This window comes from Podarcis bocagei (assembly GCF_964188305.1).
Source record: "Podarcis bocagei genome assembly, chromosome: 9".
NCBI classification, from domain to species: Eukaryota; Metazoa; Chordata; class Lepidosauria; order Squamata; family Lacertidae; genus Podarcis; species Podarcis bocagei.
Genome location: NC_138134.1, coordinates 75,083,293 through 75,100,332, shown reverse-complemented (window position 1 = coordinate 75,100,332; position 17,040 = coordinate 75,083,293). Strand labels below are relative to the sequence as shown.

The 17,040-nt window shown below is 48.6% G+C and overlaps 1 protein-coding gene across 4 annotated transcripts in view; it reads left to right on the top strand.

The window, feature by feature from the left end:
* Window positions 1–16,658, top strand: part of LOC308594182 (RING finger protein 37-like) — a 29,455-nt gene extending 12,797 nt beyond the window's left edge. For 2 of the 4 annotated variants that reach the window (XM_081207026.1, XM_081207024.1), the window contains 4 exons: window positions 4,684–4,784; window positions 6,368–7,550; window positions 11,370–11,531; window positions 16,314–16,658. In XM_081207026.1, coding sequence (XP_081063152.1) covers window positions 4,731–4,784; window positions 6,368–7,550; window positions 11,370–11,531; window positions 16,314–16,522 — 1,608 coding nt within the window. In that variant the 5' untranslated portion in view covers window positions 4,684–4,730 and the 3' untranslated portion in view covers window positions 16,523–16,658. Of the gene's footprint in view, window positions 1–1,585; window positions 1,680–4,683; window positions 4,785–6,367; window positions 7,551–11,369; window positions 11,532–16,313 lie in introns of all 4 variants that reach the window. The other 2 variants (XM_081207025.1, XM_081207027.1) reach the window with 2 other exon arrangements.
* The last annotated feature ends 382 nt before the right edge of the window (window positions 16,659–17,040 follow it).

Sequence of the window (17,040 nt, the reverse complement as noted above, 5' to 3'; positions counted from 1 at the left end):
TTTGCTCTCACCGGCTTTCTTTAAAAAAGAATATTTTTTCGGCTAGTTTGCAAGGCCAATGTGGTCTGTTACAACATAGGCTTGGCTGAAAACAAAATGTTTCTTGCGCTTCGCTTGACTTTTGTGGCTAAGTTCCTAAGATAAACTGGGTTTTGGGGGAGAGGGATAGGATGTAGAGCTGGGTGACAAGCAAGGATTTGGTAGAACACCACACAAAGAATTTTCACTCAAAGGAGAAAATGGGCATCAGCAGAGATAAGACGAATTTGGGACAGCAAGGGTCCTTTTGGGGAGCCTTATAATGGAGAGGAAAGGCTTGTTGCACCACCCTGTTCCCCTCAAAGCATCTCATCTGTGGGCTAGTGGAATGAATGCCTTTCCATCTCTATACCTGCTTCTGCATTCCCACCTTAGGGACCTTTCCTCAGCCATCATCGCTCCTGCAATAGGACGGTACAAGCAACACCTGCTGCATGACCTCAACTTGTTAGATTTCTGGGATACCTTCCTTGGAAAACCTTTAGGAGACGCTCCTTGCTGCAGCACTCGGAGTCAAAGTAGACATCATTCTTAACTGTGTGGCTAGGAACCTGCCTGCTGGCTTCCTGCAGGCATCTGGCTGGCTGCTGTGAGAACAGCTGGACTAGCTGGGTCTTTGGTCAGCTCTTCAATACGCACAGCTTTTATTTCTTTTTAATAATGGTGTGAGTGAAGGAGCATTGTTCACCGGGAGTGCAGTGGCCAGGGAGGCAAGGTCACTCTAACCATTCCCTTCCCAGATGAGATCCCCACGAAAATTCCACCACTTTGGGGGCCAGGGGAGATGCTCCCATTGGCTAAGTGAGGGGTGGGAATTTATGACAGCACAAGTAGAATAAAATCTAGTTTTGGCCTTCCATGACAACATGAAGCTGACTGTAGCAGCCCTTGCATCCTGCTAGACCAGTGGTTCTCAAAACTTTTTTCTCTGGGCCACATCTTCAGAATAAAAATTTCCTTGCGCCACACCAATTTTTTAGTTGATAATAAATACATTGGAAAACAAAAAAGAAACAACAACTACCAGTGCCTGATTCATAACATAGAACACAACTGCTTTATAATACGATCATGGGACATCCAGAAAGTATAAAACAATCCAGCTAAATAAGAATGTGAATCATTTCCAAAATATAATTATAAATGAGCCTTTTACATATGTTCATTAAGCAGGTATACAAACTCAGTGAGAGGTGTGAGATTGTTTTTGCCAGGTAATCTCATTCATATTAGGTCTAATTTGAGACAGACACTCATCTCATCAACACAAAGAAGCCTTTCTCTTTTCCGATCTTTCTTTACTTGTCATATCCCTGTTCACAACAATATGTCATGGAGAACTGCAGAACAATAGCCCATGCTCTTGAAGAGAGGTGTGGATATGGTTTCTGGCTGTATATCCAAAAAGAGTCCAGTAGCATACTCCTGTGTTTCATTTTCAAGGTACAAACACTTAAAATGCAGGCCATTTCCTCCTCATTCAATGTCAGTCCTGAACAGCTGCAATTTGCAAAGGTGTCTCTAACCCCGTCTAAATTTTCTGCAGATGATGGGAAGTAATGGTCAATCTTTTCTTGCAAGATGTTCCTGTACGAGGCCATGTAATTCATTGTCTTTTTACCTGCGGGAACATTTTCAGGGTATGTTGCTGAAGCTTTTTTTTTTTTTAATGCAGCTTGTTTTGTCTGTAGCTGCAAGGATATTGTCATTGTGGGCTTGCATACTGGCATTGAGCTCATTCAGCTGAGTAAAGATATTGACCAAGTACGCCAGCCTTGCACACCAGTCCTTTTCATTCAGTTGGTGCTACAAAGGGTTCCCTTCTTGTTCCAAAAACTCTTAATTTGTTCTTCAGTTCCAATACCCAATCTAAAACTTCTGCACGACAGCCAGTGAACCAAACTACACTAAAGTGTTTAAATGTTTCTTTGATTGTCCTTGAATCTTCCCACTGTGCTTGCCATCCTCTCCTGCCTCACCCTTTGAGATCTACTGTGCTAGACCTGCTACCTTTCTGTCAGCACTCAGCCTTTGCTGTCCTGGATTCCCCCTTCCCAAACAGATAAGATTCTGCTTGTTGAAGGGAATCGGAAGATGTTGCCAGTAGGCAGGCTTCATGCTTGAGGAGGGAACTAACCAAGCCTTCTTAGTGTCAACGTAATCATGGATTAGATATCCGTCTCAAAGACCTTTTCATTTAAATGTATATTGGGAGTTATTGCTGAGTTAAATGAGGGAGGGTGTTGACGAAACTCAAAGGGATACCAAACTGAAAGCAGTGTTCAAAATTAGCCAGGCACATTTCGCATCTGGCTATCGGCCACTTGCAACCAAGGGAAGATGCCTGGGCACCAGGAATGGTGCCTGACGTCTCAAACATCTGCAGGTGCATGCTTGGATCTTGACTGTTTCCACACACCAGCAACACGTCCTGTAGAATTCTGGCTGTGATTGGCCCAAGGTCACCCAGTGATCTTCGGGGCTGACTGGGGATTTGAACCCTGATCTCCCATGTCTTAGTCCAACACTCCAACCGTTACGCCACACTGGCTCTTCTGTTTCCCAAGGAGAGGGATGCTGGTCATCAACCCTGGCTGTGACTGCAGGTTCTCCTCTCACATCCAAGGACCATCTTTTCATCCATCCTGCTTGAGCTGATATGATAGAAGCAGAGCTGTAGTATAGGGTTACCAGACATCCGTGGAGTTGCACATCTGTCTCTGGACAAATCCTGTCCCCGGAATGTCCCCAGATTTGCAAATCTGTCCCTGGGAAACGTGGCAGCGGCAGTCTCAGCAGCCCGGAGCCAGCCTGTTAGCGCAGTTGGCTCTGTCTGGCTTCAGGAGCTGCTTGCTGCTGTGGCGCCCGCCATTTTTCCTGAGCCGTTGCACAGTTGTTGTTTTTTAAAAAAACTCTGTGCATTTATGTTTCACAGGGTGCGAAAGAAGGGCTTAGCACCTTTATAGCAGTGTTTCCCAACCTTTTTTGGGCAACGGCACACCTGTTTAATGAAAAAAATCTCGCGGCACACCACCATTACAGCCCCGTGATGTCAGCGCGCAGCGTCACACCGGGAGGGACGCACGAAAGTGAAAGTTTTTTCCCTCCCCCTTGCCGGGGAACCTCCAAGCTTTGGGGGTGGGAGGAGGCAGCAGAGCGAGGGACTGAGGGACGGTGGCAACTGAGGCGGCGGCGGCTGTTGTGGTGGTGGCGGCGATAGCGGGCGGAGGAGGGGGCGGCGGCGGGGCTTGAGGAGCCGTCGCCGGGAGTTGCTGCTGCTGCTGCTGTTGCTGCTGCTGCCCGGACATGCCGGCCTCCTCCTCCGCTGTCTTGCGCTCCTCCCTTTTGCACGCGCTGCCCCGCCGCTCGGCACCACCACCGCGGAGCCGCCCCCGGCTCGACGCGGATCCTCGCCGCCGCCGCCTCTCACCACCCGACTCGCCCGCCTCCCTCCCACGGCACACCAGCCAACATCTCACGGCACACTAGTGTGCCGGGGAACACTGGTTGGGAAACACTGCTTTATAGACTATACATGTGTGCTTGGGCCCAGGGTCTTTTGCCTCACCATCCCCACTACTGACTCCCTGTTGCTACTCAGCTTCCCAAAAAAAAAAAAAAAGGGTCCCCGGATTCATTGAAAAAAATCTGGTAACCATATTGTAGTACGGTGGATGCTAACTACATCAGTTTTTCATGCACTACATCCGGGGTGGGGGAACCTTATTCCAAGAGCCTTATTCCCTTTCTGGGTTTGGGGGCACATACAGTCGTGGCTGCAGCAATGAACGTAAATATTATGGTACAGTTGGCTGGTTTTTATATACACACACAAACACACACCTCTGTCTTTCATCCAGACAAGCAAGAGGCGTTAACAGAGTCCAAGGACACATGCCAACCTGCCCAAACGCTCCAGGATAGTAAGGGGTGTGCAGTGTTCAAAATTAGCAGGGCACCAGGCACATTTTGCACCTTGCTTTCGACCACTTGAGACCAAATGAAGATGCCTGGGTGCCTGGGTGGCTCCTGACAATGTCATCTGGAAGTGGATGCCTGGGGATCACCGGATCTGGACTGTTTTCACACACTAATACCACGTCCTGTAGAATTCTATCTTATATTTTGTCTGCACAATCAGAATGAATTTCTGGGACCAAAATGCTTTTTCCGTGCAGCCTAAGCAGGAGCAGCAGCCATTAAGAAAAAGAGGTCGGAAATAAGCCTATATATGTGTGTGTGTGTGGACTGTCCCTGAATCAAATGACTTTTCTTCTCTTTAAGTTCTCAGAGTTCTTAACCTGGCTCAAGGTTGTCTTCTGAACTAGCCAGATGTTTAATCAATCACAGCCAGTCCATCATTAGAAAAATAGGACTTTAGAACCGTCCAAAATGGCAACTAGACATTCTGTTTCGGTGACTGCAACCTTGGCTTGGTGAGTCAATCTTCCAAGGCCTGGAAAGCCCTATTTAGGCCTGGGCATCACTTTGTTAAAACAACATTACTGTGCTGTAATGCAATCTTCAAAACACCAAAACAAATGTTATCAAAGCAGCAATTTCTGTCACATCACTTGTTCACCACAGATATTTAGTTATTAGTTATTTAGTTATTAAAAAAAACTTTTGTGTGCTTTATTTTAGAGCCAAGTTGAAGATTGGGGAGCTGGTTTCCACCTTGAGCCACAAAGATGGTGATAAATGTTTGCCTCCCGCAATTCAAGCCAAGAATTCACTGCAACAAGGTATTCCCCGCCCCCCAACAACCCTCCTTGCTCCAGGTTAAGAAAGCAGAGGGTGCAGACTTGGCGCAGCATCTCAGGGCCAAAGGAGTTAACATTCTAGAGATCAAGGAGTGCTTTGACTCAGCGGCTGGCTGCAGAACTAAATTGACACTGCTTATGCATGGAGGCTTCCTGCTGCTGCCCCTGCTGCTCATGCATATCCTTTCTGAGAAAATGTGACTTAGTGACACCTGGGGTTGTCAACGTCTGCAGCAGATCATTCTGTGCAGTGTAACCCGCCTAATCAAGCAGCAGGTGGTTGGGTTCTGTAATCCTGTCACTGCACCAGCATCACCCTGCAAACAAAAACTAGATTCTTCCAGCTTGCCACTTTCGGCTTGGACTGGTAGGTCCACCTTGGCCCTACAATCATGATCAGACAGCTGTTCCCCCACCCCTAATAAAACCAGTAGCTCAGCAAAAGCCTGAAGGAGAAATAGACCCAACTATAGCTGGCTCAGATACTGTATTTGTTTCTGGTGGAGCTTAAAAAAAGCATGAATTTGGCTGGACCGCCTCCTGTTGCAAGTCACTGGCCAGGGAAGTGACATCATAATGGAAGATCAGAAACTAGAGTACTAGCAAGACAGGTCAGTGTGGCCTTGCTACTTTACAGCTTGGTCAGTTGAACTCTCTTGTAGGCATATGTTTTAGTACTGGAGGAAAAACCAAAGCTCCCCTGTGGTGGGACCTTCAGGCTTGGAGAGAGTCTTCCTCTGAACACCACCAGAGGTTGAGGGCTACCTGGAGACATCGGCCACTGTGAGGAGAAGGATGAAGGATGGTGGAGCAGAGAGGCCTTTGATCTGATCCAAGAGGGCTCCTTGCACGCTTTTCCTCCTCCAGCTTTTCAAGAGAAGGTTGTACGAGTGTATCTGCTTGGGATATTTAAGATGGGCTGTGAGGAGGGGGTCTTGCAGATTTAGAATAAGGTAGTGGGGTGATGAGAGGTTCTTTTGAAACAGATGCCCCCCGCTTTAACGTTTTCTTCTTTCGGTGGGGTGCAAAATGCGTCTGTGTAACTCAAGCCAGTCAGCCACGATAAAAATCTGGAGAGATTAGGGGCATGCGGTAAAGAAAGTTAAATGTTCCACTCCCAGTTATTTCAATCGGAGAATTTTAAGCATGTGCTTTAACTCTCCTGTTGAAATGCATGGGAGCTTTCATTGAGGGCGAGTCCTTTTTTCTTGCTGCTACAGGATTCCAGTCTCTTTCTGTGTTGTTACGCCGGCGTGGCATGCAAAGACTGTGGAAAAGATTGTCAGTCCTTTTCTTTGAGAGCCAGTGTGGTGTAGTGGTTAAGAGTGGTAGACTCGTAATCTGGGGAACCGGGTTCACGTCTCCGCTCCTCCACATGCAGCTGCTGGGTGACCTTGGGCTAGTCACACTTCTCTGAAGTCTCTCAGCCCCACTCACCTCACAGAGTGTTTCTTGTGGGGGAGGAAGGGAAAGGAGAATGTTGACCGTTTTGAGATTCCTTCGGGTAGTCATAAAGCAGGATATCAAATCCAAACTCTTCTTCTCTTCTTCTTCTCTACCCGTAGATCTCCGCTGACGGATACGAAGTAGAAAACCTGGTCTCAGAAGACCTTGCCAAACGCAACCGAGGCTTCCGCTGCGAATACTTCATCAAGCCCCCGGTCCACGTGACTCTCTCTTTCCCCTTCAACGTAGAAATCTTCCGGATTAATATAGACGTCTCCTCCGGTGGCTATCAGAACATCACTGGGCTGGATATTTTCACATCTACCTCACCCAGCAAAGCCTCTTGGAGCAGTTCGGACTCTCCCTTCTCAGGTCTGGATGCTCAGCCCCCATTGGACAAGGAAGCTTTCACGCTGGTGGGCAAAGCGGTGCTGAAGAATCAAAGCAAAGTGACCTTCAGCCACCGAGGCTTCCGGCCGAGGCTTCCATTCCATCAGCAGATGGACACTCTCTTCTCCTTCCCTGGCTCGGCGTCTCTGGACCTGTGGAACAAAGGCCCGAGCTCCCTGAGCTGCGTCTCGCACCTGAAGATCTGCATCACCCATGTGGCTGGTGGCGGTCTCCCTTGCATCAAGAAAGTGGAGGTTTGGGGCCAGCCGGCCAAATCCTGCCCCCACGAGGTGGTGGACGACGTGCTGCGGGCCGTGCAAGGCTTCGGAGGACAGGCTGCCGGCCTCCCGTCGCCAATGGAGAGCGACCTGGCGCCCTTTGGCAACCCGGACAGCCAGGAGCAGAAGTTGATGGACGCCATCCCAGACATTCCCGAGGAGTTCCTGGACCCGATCACCCTGGAGGTAATGACTCTCCCCATGCTGCTGCCCTCGGGCAAAGTGATCGATCAGAGCACGCTGGAGAAGTGCAACCGGAGCGAGGCGTCCTGGGGGAGAGTGCCCAGTGACCCCTTCACGGGGGTGGCCTTCAGCCAGCACTCGCAGCCCCTGCCCCACCCCTCTCTCAAGGTGAGGATAGACCACTTCCTGCTCCAGCACAGCATTCCCAGCACTCGCCTCCTGGGGAGGGCTCAGGCCACGGGGACGGTGGTAGCTTCCTCCATAGCCATGTCTTCCCTCAAAAGGAAAATGGACCTCGTAGAGCAGAAGCCGGGCGGCCAACGCAGCAGCACGGAGGAGCCCTTCCGTTTCCCCACGACAAACCTTGTTACCACGTCTACCTCTGAGTCCCGTGCTAAAAAAATGAAAACCGATTGCGATGCCAACTCCTCCCAGATGGACTGCTCAACAGGTACTCCTCTGTTCTCTTAATATGCAGAAGGAGTCTGTTGGCGAACAACCTGGATTGCTGGCGCTGCCTCATTCAAATCCTCTTTTTTCCTTTCCTTTTATTTTATTTTTTAGAAAAAGCTTTATTTGACTGTTCGGGTCTATAATGTGACTCTTTGAACGGCGAGTGGATGGGGAGCAGTGGTGTGGGAAATGGTGAAAATGACTTTCCTATGCAAACTATATTATTGGATAGTTTGCATGGGGCAATTTGCATGGATAAATTTTCAGTTTGCATCAGGAAATTTTCTGGCTCCTTAGAGCAGCCTTTGCCAACCTGCTGCTCTCCAGATGTTTAAAGTCCCATCTGCTCCTGCCAGCACCAAGAACATTCAGAGGGGCGTTGTTGTCCCCAGCGTTGTGCAGGCCTGGCTGGCTTCACCTAGGGAGTCAGGCATGCAGTTCTGCTGGTCTCATATTGCTGTGAGGTTCAGCCAGCATGCTTGCCTTTTGAGTTTCAAACATCTCTTGAGAACATTTTTCTGGCAATGGGACCGTGCAGCTGTTTAAATTGATTAACCAGTCACTTTAATGGTCATTTGCATCTTTTGGGATGGCATTTTAAGTTGTTGACGTTGTACACCATTATGATAAGGCAGCACAGAAATGCTTTTATAAATAAACATCTGGAGGGAGCCAGGTTGACAAAGACTGCCCTGGAGAGCGATCTAATTTAGCAGATAACAGTTAAAAACCTTGAAGCTGAGCTTTCCTTAATGTTGCATTTGCAGTTGGCATCCATAGATTATTACCAATGAATTAACAAAATGGGAGCATTTTCAGCATTGGAAAATTAAGCACTGCTGCAGCAGGAATAAGCTACGCCTTTGTCGCTTGCAGCTGTAAGACAGTTAGAGTGGCATCATGTCCAGGCCATTTTCACAGGGAGCTGTCTTCTGTTTTGGATGCATCCTTCCTCTTGGCTCTGCTGCATTCTTTTGCTGGTTAATTTTATGACCTCCATTACTGTTTGCCTCCTTTTCTGTTTTGTTTGAGCCTTGATATTTCCAGGCCTGTTCATTCTGCACGTCTCCACTGGGCAATAGGGAATTCTGATCTTAAAAGTATCTGAGAACCTCTCTAAAAGAGTCTTTAGACTCCATTGTTTCAAAGATAAGAAGCAAAACGGGGCAGTCTCCACCGAATATTTTAGCATTTTTGTCCCTATAGTGGTCAGGAGGTAAAAATGCTGTATTCCACCCCAGGTTTTCTATTGCCCAGCTTTGGCCATCTCTGTCAGCTTGTGGATTGCCTCCTGCCTTTCTGTTTACCATCCCACCCAGACAATCGTGTTTGTTGTTGATTTGTTTGCATGGTGGGGAGAGGACCTTGCATCAAAATAAACGTCATCTCTTTTTTTTTTATAGATATTTATTAAGAATTTTCCATTTTAAAAAGCCAAAAAGAAAAAACAAAAAGAAAAATTAAAAACATATACAGTTTAAAATCCTTATTTTCTATATTTCCCTGACTTCCCCGCACCTCCCCTTCTTATATTCCAATTCAAATTGTAAATTCAACAAGTTCTTGTCCCCAATTTTTAACCTTTTTATACTTACCGTATTTTTTGCACCATAACACTCACTTTTTTCCTCCTAGAAAGTAAGGGGAAATGTCTGTGCTTGTTATGGAGCGAATGCCTACGGATGGTGGGGGGATCTGCTGCAGTCGTGAGCAGAGGATCCATGGTTCCCCTTCCTTCCCTCCTCCGTGACTCGCTTTGAAACAGCAAAGCGGGAGAAGAGCCGCTGAGTGGGGGGGGGGGGAGAGGGACAGAGAGCCTGCTTGCTTTAAAGGAGCAAAGCGGGAAAGGAGAGGAGCCACTTACACATCCTTGTCCCTTGAGTGCTTTTCCTTCCCTCCCCACTTAAAACGTTGTTACAAAGCACGGATCCACATGGATCCTCAGGATTTTTGCACTGGGTCACCCCAAATTCACTATCAGATCACATAGCATGTCCATGGCTACAGCTTGCACCAAAAAAATCACGCACCCACTGTTGCCTCGGGCTGCAGTGGTGCAAAAACGTGGTTACAAAGCATGGATCCACATGGATCCTCAGGATTTTTGCATTGGGCTCCCCAAACTCACCATCAGATCACATGTCTGTGGCCACAGCATGAACCACAAAAATCATACATCCACTGTTTCGTTTAGAATATTTTTTTTCTTGTTTTCCTCCTCTAAAAATTACGTGCGTGTTATGGTCTGGTGCGTGTTATAGAGCGAAAAATACGGTAATTCATTTTAAAATACCAATTTTACCTTATAGACCTCAAAATTTATACCTCAGTACTCATTCTTAAATCCTTTTTTCTAAAGTCGACCCAAATTCCCTTCCACGCAAAATAAACGTCATCTCACACTTTGCAGTTCCTTTTCCTGTCACTTTCCTTACTACAAAAAGTCCAATTTTGGGGTGGTTTGTTGCCCAAGAGCACTAATTAGGTACAATTTCATGCCCTAAATTTGCTGGCGTGTGATTGGATCCCACTCGGAAAGAATGACAGTCTGGATGTGCCCTCATCTTTCCAAAATAATACGGTTTCAGACAGTGCTTTTTTTCTAGAAAAATAGGTGCCAGTACATCAAGTTGTTGCAGTTCTGCACTATTTAACAACAACGAAAAAGGATGCCAGTACTGTGCACACTTGAGTACCCCCTGGGAAAAATGCATTGGTTTCAGAGATGAGTATCCTCCTTTTAAATGTGTATCCTCCTTTTTAAAAAAAAGAAAAAGGATTAGCTTCATTTTCAGAATTTGTTTTTTAAAACATGCATAAATAACTTTGTGATTTTGCCACAAAGCTCATTACAACTTCATGGTCTTCAGGCTTCTTCTTCCTGTTTCAAATCAACAAGACTTGGGTTTGTGCCCATTGACACCCTCCAACTCAGCTGCAAGGAGCTGTTGAGAAGCTTTCACCCTTCCTTAATGAAAAATCGCTAGAGTTGTGGTCAAACAAGCCAGCATCTTGAACTTCCGTTTGAAGTTGGCTTGTTTCAAGCTAGCCGTAGTTAAGGTCGAGTTAAGGTTGGGCTTGGATGATACAGCAAGCTGCGGTTATTGTTTTTTATTCAGCTTCTGGCCTCAAGGAAGAGGAGGAAGTCCGTCAACCGAAAGCTCACAGCGGCTTGTTAGCTTCGTGATATGCCACAGTCATAGTTTGTTGCCACATTCGAGCAGTGGCAAGTCAGTTACTTTCTGCCAAATCTATTTACTTTCCCCTCTTCCCTCCACTGCTTCTTGATTACAAGTGATTACTCTTTTCTTCATAAGGAGTCCATCCCATTCCCCCCCTTATCGCTAGGCTGTGCGCAACCTCCGGACATAGGTCAGGTTGATGTGCGATTTTCCTTGAGTGGGTCAAGGCAGCCTGTACTGACCTGGGACAGCTCCACCCAGAGTGATCCAGGGCTGTCAAAAAGGGGTGTTGGGTGTTGGTCGACCACATGCTTAATTAGGATTTAAAACATTAATTGAACATGTGTTTGGAAGGGTGGAGAGGAGGGGATTCAGATGAGAGTCTCTGCCTTGACTCCTCTGCTGCGCAACTCCTTTTATCGACCCCCTGCGCTAGCAGACAGAGAACACTGGATCCTAGGAAGACAAGTACTGGAATCCTTCCTTTTTATTTTTTAAACTTGCTTTTTAATTTTTTTATTGCAGCACAGCATGAAAGACTGAATTGCCCATTGTTTTGCTGCCTGCTCCCTTTGTAAATCCAGAGTGACTATTTCCAGATGATGATGATGTGGATTTTGCTAATCTCTCCGCAGATCTGCTTTCTCACGAACAGAGGCTTTCGGACAGTTTAGATAGCGCCTTGAACTCGGCGCTCAGCTCCATGCCGCTGTTCACAGCTAGCTTGACGAAAGGCCAGCAGCAACCACACACCGGCGGCGGCTGCCCTGGCCCGTGGAACGCGAGCAGTGGACACGGTAAAGAGGCAGCGTGACACTGCAGGGTTGCTGGCCTGGGGAACGGCGGTTCTTGCCTTCCTCTTTCGGAAAGGGGTGGTGGGAGGCAAGGTTTGCAAAGCGCTCCTAATGCTTGCTGCGTGAGAAAGAGCCCTCGGCTGCCCAGCAGCCTAGCTAGACGTGGATTGCATAGGTGGGCAACTTGCAGCCCCAGGTCTAACTTCAAATGCTGCCTGAAAGTGATCGCTTCATAAGAACGCAAGGAGAGCCTCCTGGATCAGGCCAATGGCACTCCTAGTCCAGCATCTGGTCTTCAAGGTGGCCACACAGTTGCTTGTGGGAAACCGGCAAGCAGGATTTAAGCACAAAAGCAGCCCTCTCGCCTCCTGTAGTTTCCAGCAGCTGATATTCAGAAGCATGCAACACGTTGACAATTAATATACAGAACAACAATTATACATACTTTATCAAAGTCTCAAAGTCTTGAGACGTATATTGATACGTATGGCTAAGCAAATCAGTCTCTTAAGCTTAAGCCAAGAAAGAGTATTCTCTGTAAGATTGAATATCAATATATGTACCAGGACTTTGATATTAGACCACTGAAGAAGCCTGGAAAACTATCTTGGGAGTGTGCTACCTGCAAGCCCCAGTTAAAGGGCCCCAATGGGGGCAAACAGCGGCCTCTTGATTACTTGGACTGCCAGGGCAAAACAGGTGCAAAACGCCCCCACCCTGCCGTCTGCAGCTTCATTGTCTACAACTTTATTAACATCTATCTACAACTCCACTAGCATCTCTCGGTATTGTGAATAACACCGAACTTACCTTTTGTTGGTGTCTTCATGAACTTATCTAAAAGACTGAGTTAAGCATTTGAAACATCTATTGAAACCAAGACATTATAAGTTCATTTTAGGCTGGGGAGTTTGCAAGTTTTTGTGGCTTTGTTTAATGTTTTGTATTTTTCTCAGAAGGTTGATAAAGTATGTATGATTATTGTTCTGTATATTAATCGCCAACGTGTTGCATGAGTCGCACTACTTCTATCAGCAGCACAGGTTGCATTTTTCTAGTGATATTCAGAAGCATATAATAATAATAATAATAATAATAATAATAATAATAATAATAATTATTATTTATACCCCGCCCATCTGGCTGGGCCTCCCCAGCCACTCTGGGCGGCTTCCATAAGGCCAAAAATACAGTAAAATATCACACGTTAAAAACTTCCCTGAACAGGGCTGCCTTAAGATGTCTTCTGAATGTCAGGTAGTTGTTTATCGCTTTGACATCTGCTGGAAGGGCGTTCCACAGGGCGGGCGCCACTACCGAGAAGGCCCTCTGCCTGGTTCCCTGTAGCTTGGCTGCCTCCAGCCGTGGAGGTAGAACATAGCCCTCCTGGCTAGTAGCCATTGGTAGCCCTTCATGAATTTGCCTAATCGTTTAAAGCCATCTAGATTGGTGGCCATCACTCTTGCAGGTGTGAGTTTAACCACACACTGCAGGAAGAAGAACTTCCTTTTGCCTGTCCTGAACCTTCCAACTTTCTGCTGCACGGGATGTTCTTGAGTTCTAGTATTATGAGAGAAGGAGCGAAACATCTCAAGATTGTGGCCGCAGCCACGTCTTGTGGCCATGAATTCCACAGCGTTGTGGTGTTTCTCCTGCCAAGAGAAGCCGCATCAGAGAGCCGTTAGAGGAAGCCCTGGACCTCATCCACCCAGGATATGTGTGCTCTGCAAGATGAGCGTGCCTTAAAAGACAGGAAGCAGATTTGGCTTATTCACTTGTGCAGATTTGCTGAGCACTTGCGGTCAAATGGGCGGGACCTTAAGTAATGTTTATATATTTAAAGGAAGGTAACCAGAAAATGGTGACCTCGGAGGTTCTTCTCAGTTTGGAGGGCAGGGAAACAATCAATCCTCTGAGTGGTTTTATTATCTAATATGCATGTTGACATTCTCCTTGATATATACAGATCCTATGTTCTGAGTGCATGTCTCAGAAGAGTCAGGCTATGTTCAGAGATGATAGTTTCCTCCATCGCAGAGGCTGGTGACCATAGCAAAACAGACTGGTGGTGTAGTGTTTAGAGCCTGGGAGAGATCAGGGTTTGAATCCCCACTCTGTGCTGAAGTTTGCTGGGTCGCCTTGGGCCTGCCACTGCCTCTCAGCCTAACCTACGTCACAGGGTTGTTGGTTGGGATGGAGTGAGAAGGGGGGGGGGGACTATGTATGCCATCTTTGAGCTCCCCGGAGTAAAAGGGGGAATATAAATGCAGTAACAATAATGCATAATATTCCATCAAACTTACCCACCCTTTCCCGACTCATGTTGACCAGAGTTCCAAGGGCTTGCAAAAGGTGCTTAGGCTTCTACTTGGTGGTGTCTGCAGTGAGTGTTGGTATTTCATGCAGTCCGATGCTGCAGATGAGATTCTTATAAATCACACGCCTGTCTGAGAAGAGCGTGAGAAATGGAAGACAGTCTTATTTCTTCCGCTGTAAAGTCATACCTCAGGTTACAGCCACTTCCGGTTGTGCTTTTTCGGGTTACGCATCCGCCAAAACCTGGAAGTTCCGGAACAGATTACTTCCGGGTTTTGGTGGTCATGCATGCGCAGAATTGTGGAATCGCAACCCGCGCGTGCGCAGATGTGCCACTGCGGGTTGCGAACGTGCATCCCGCACGGATCACGTTCGCGACCCGAGCTTCCACTGTAATGTACTTTCAGTTTTACTTGTCCTGTTTATTCTCTCCGAGTTGGAGAGAACAGACGCCATTATGCCTTTGTCTGTGCATAGTGTGTAAATACCCTATTTTTTGCTCTATAACAGTGTTTCCCAACCTTTTTTGGGCAAAGGCACACTTGTTTCATGAAAAAAATCTCGAGGCACACCACCATTACAGCCCCGTGACGTCAGCGCGCAGCGTCACGCTGGGAGGGACATGAATTGCTAGCAAATTACATAATCACCTCCTTGAGGGCTGGCTCATCTTCTCCGAAGGCAGAACCCCATTAATTAACAGCACAGACTCACACCATAGCCAAGACGAGGGGGGAAAACCTCAGTCATGCACAGTCATGCACATGTGGGGGCTAAATGAGGACGAAGACCGGGCAGAGAGCAGGGTTCAAATCACCCCACCTGGCCAGGACAATCCCTGGGTGCTCCCTTGGGCCACTCGCCTGACCCACCTCGCAGGGCTGTTGTTGCGAGGATAACACGGGGAGAACCACGCACGCCCCCGGGAGCTCCTTGGAGGAGAAAGCGGGCGATGAATGCAATGCACGAAATATATGAGAGGCGACCAGGTTTTGCAGGTGAGGGGCCCCCGCCAGCCTCCGCTTCCAACACCCGGCGCAACGACGCCGAAGTTTCCCCCCGGGCTCGGCTCGGGGAGCAGCGCTGCTCCCCCCTGTCTCCCCTTCGCCCTCCCGGCTCTCTCTGCTGCCCACTGGGGACCCCCCTCACCTGCCAAGTCCGGAGCGCCGGTGGAAGTTGCATGCATGCAGGGCGCCGCGTTGTCATTGCATTGCATTGCACTGCACTCCATGCAACGCCTGCACGCATGCATTGCCTTGCACGCCCGCCAAGGGGTCTCCCCGCGGTCCGATGCGTCCCCTCCGGCGCGGATGCAGCATTGCAAAAATAAACCACCACCCCCCCGACGCAGCCCTACCTGGGGGGCAGCCTCCGCCTCCGCCGCTCCGCCTCCACGGGGATCCCCGGGCTCCATCCTGCTGCCCGATCTCCGCGGGGGCGCAGGCAGGCTGCGCGGGGTCTGCGCGGAAGAGCCCCTGCCCGCCCGGCCGCCGCCGCTGCGCTCATTCCATGGCCGGGAGAAGAGCGCTTCAAACAAAACGCCCGGCCCGCCAGGCCACGCTGGGAAACATAGTTTGCGCACCCCGCGCGGGCGCGGAGCCCAAGGGCGAGGGGACTACGGATCCTGGCAGCCCCCGCGCCGGGGACGGAGGGGGAGAGGCCGGGTGCAGGGATGGAGGGACGGGTGGGCGAGCGAGTGAGTGAGTGGCAGCCGCCAAGCCTTGACCGAGAGCCAGGAAGGGCCTCCCCGGAGGAGGAGGAGGGAGGCGCAGAGCAGGAGGGAGGGAGGGAACCCCAGGGGTCATCTAGTGACGGCGCCCCAATCGAAAATTTGACTTTTTTTTTAAAAAAAAATCTTTCGAATTTTTTAATTTTTCCCGCGGCACACCAGGCAACATCTCGCGGCACACTAGTGTGCCGCGGAACAGTGGTTGGGAAACACTGCTCTATAAGACTCACTTTTACCCTTACCTAAAAAGTAAGGGGAAATGTGTGTGCGTCTTATGGGGTGAATGCAGGCTGCGCAGCTATCCCAGAAGCCAGAACAGCAAGAGGGATTGCTGCTTTCGCTGCACAGCGATCCCTCTTGTTGTTCTGGCTTCTGAGATGCAGAATATTTTTTTTTCTTGTTTTCCTCCTCCAAAAACTAGGTGTGTCTTATAGAGCGAAAAATACGGTAAATAGTAGATTAGCTCTACGATGCTTCAAGCTTCTTGCTGTGTAAGCTAGAAGATTAGTGTGCATAATACCAGGTGGTTTATGTTGCTGAGCACACTGGAGATGAGGGGAGAATGCTTTCTCCAGAGCTGCGCATACTGGAGGATGCTCGAAGTTCTGGGGGCTTGCATGCTCGCCCCCAGGGCGTTTTTCCAACAGTGAGTGGGAATTTCCATTATTTGGGCTTGTATCGCTGACCGGGAGACCCCAAGGGCACTAACGTGTGCTTCTTCCTCCTTTGATTTTTTGCAGAGCACAGTAGGAGTGACTCGGCCCAAGGGTGTTCTTCCTGCTCCCGGACCTTCTCCGTGTACTTCAAAACGGAGCCCGTTTACCAGCTACCTTGCGGCCACCTGGTGTGCCGCTCTTGCCTGGCCGAGAAGCAGAAGTCCTTATCGATACTGTGCATGAGTTGCAAGAGGCTGGTTGCCACGCACGACATCCTGAGGGTCCACTTCTGACACCGTTCTCACGACGCTTTCTCTGGAATTTGGATGAAAAAAACCACAAAAGTGAGCTGTTGGGGGGGAACCAAGGAGCAGAGGAGACCCGTGGCTGTTCCACACGCTTCCCCCCATCTCCTTTGAGTCGTGCCAGGATGGGAGACCTTGCAAAAGGAAACTGCAAGGTTCTGAAGAGGACTTGCTGCCTTTGGAGAGAATCTTGATGCAGCTACAGCATTGCGCATTGTGCCAGAGCTAAAGCGATCAAAGGATAATAAAGCCATATGCTTCTCTAATTTAAAAAGGTCATTTGTATATAAAGTGGTGTGTCCATCTAACTGTGCTCCATTATTTTGCTACTTTCCAGGGGGCTCAGGCCTCTGCGGCTTCTTGTTCCTCATTTCCCCTGCCTTCTGGTCGATAGCGCTTTTTTGGTTATAGAAAGGAAAGTAGGTGGTTAAGGAAAGCCTACCTGATGTGGCGCCTGCCACTTAATTTGACATCCGACCTTGGGGGGGGGGAAGCTTGCAGAAACT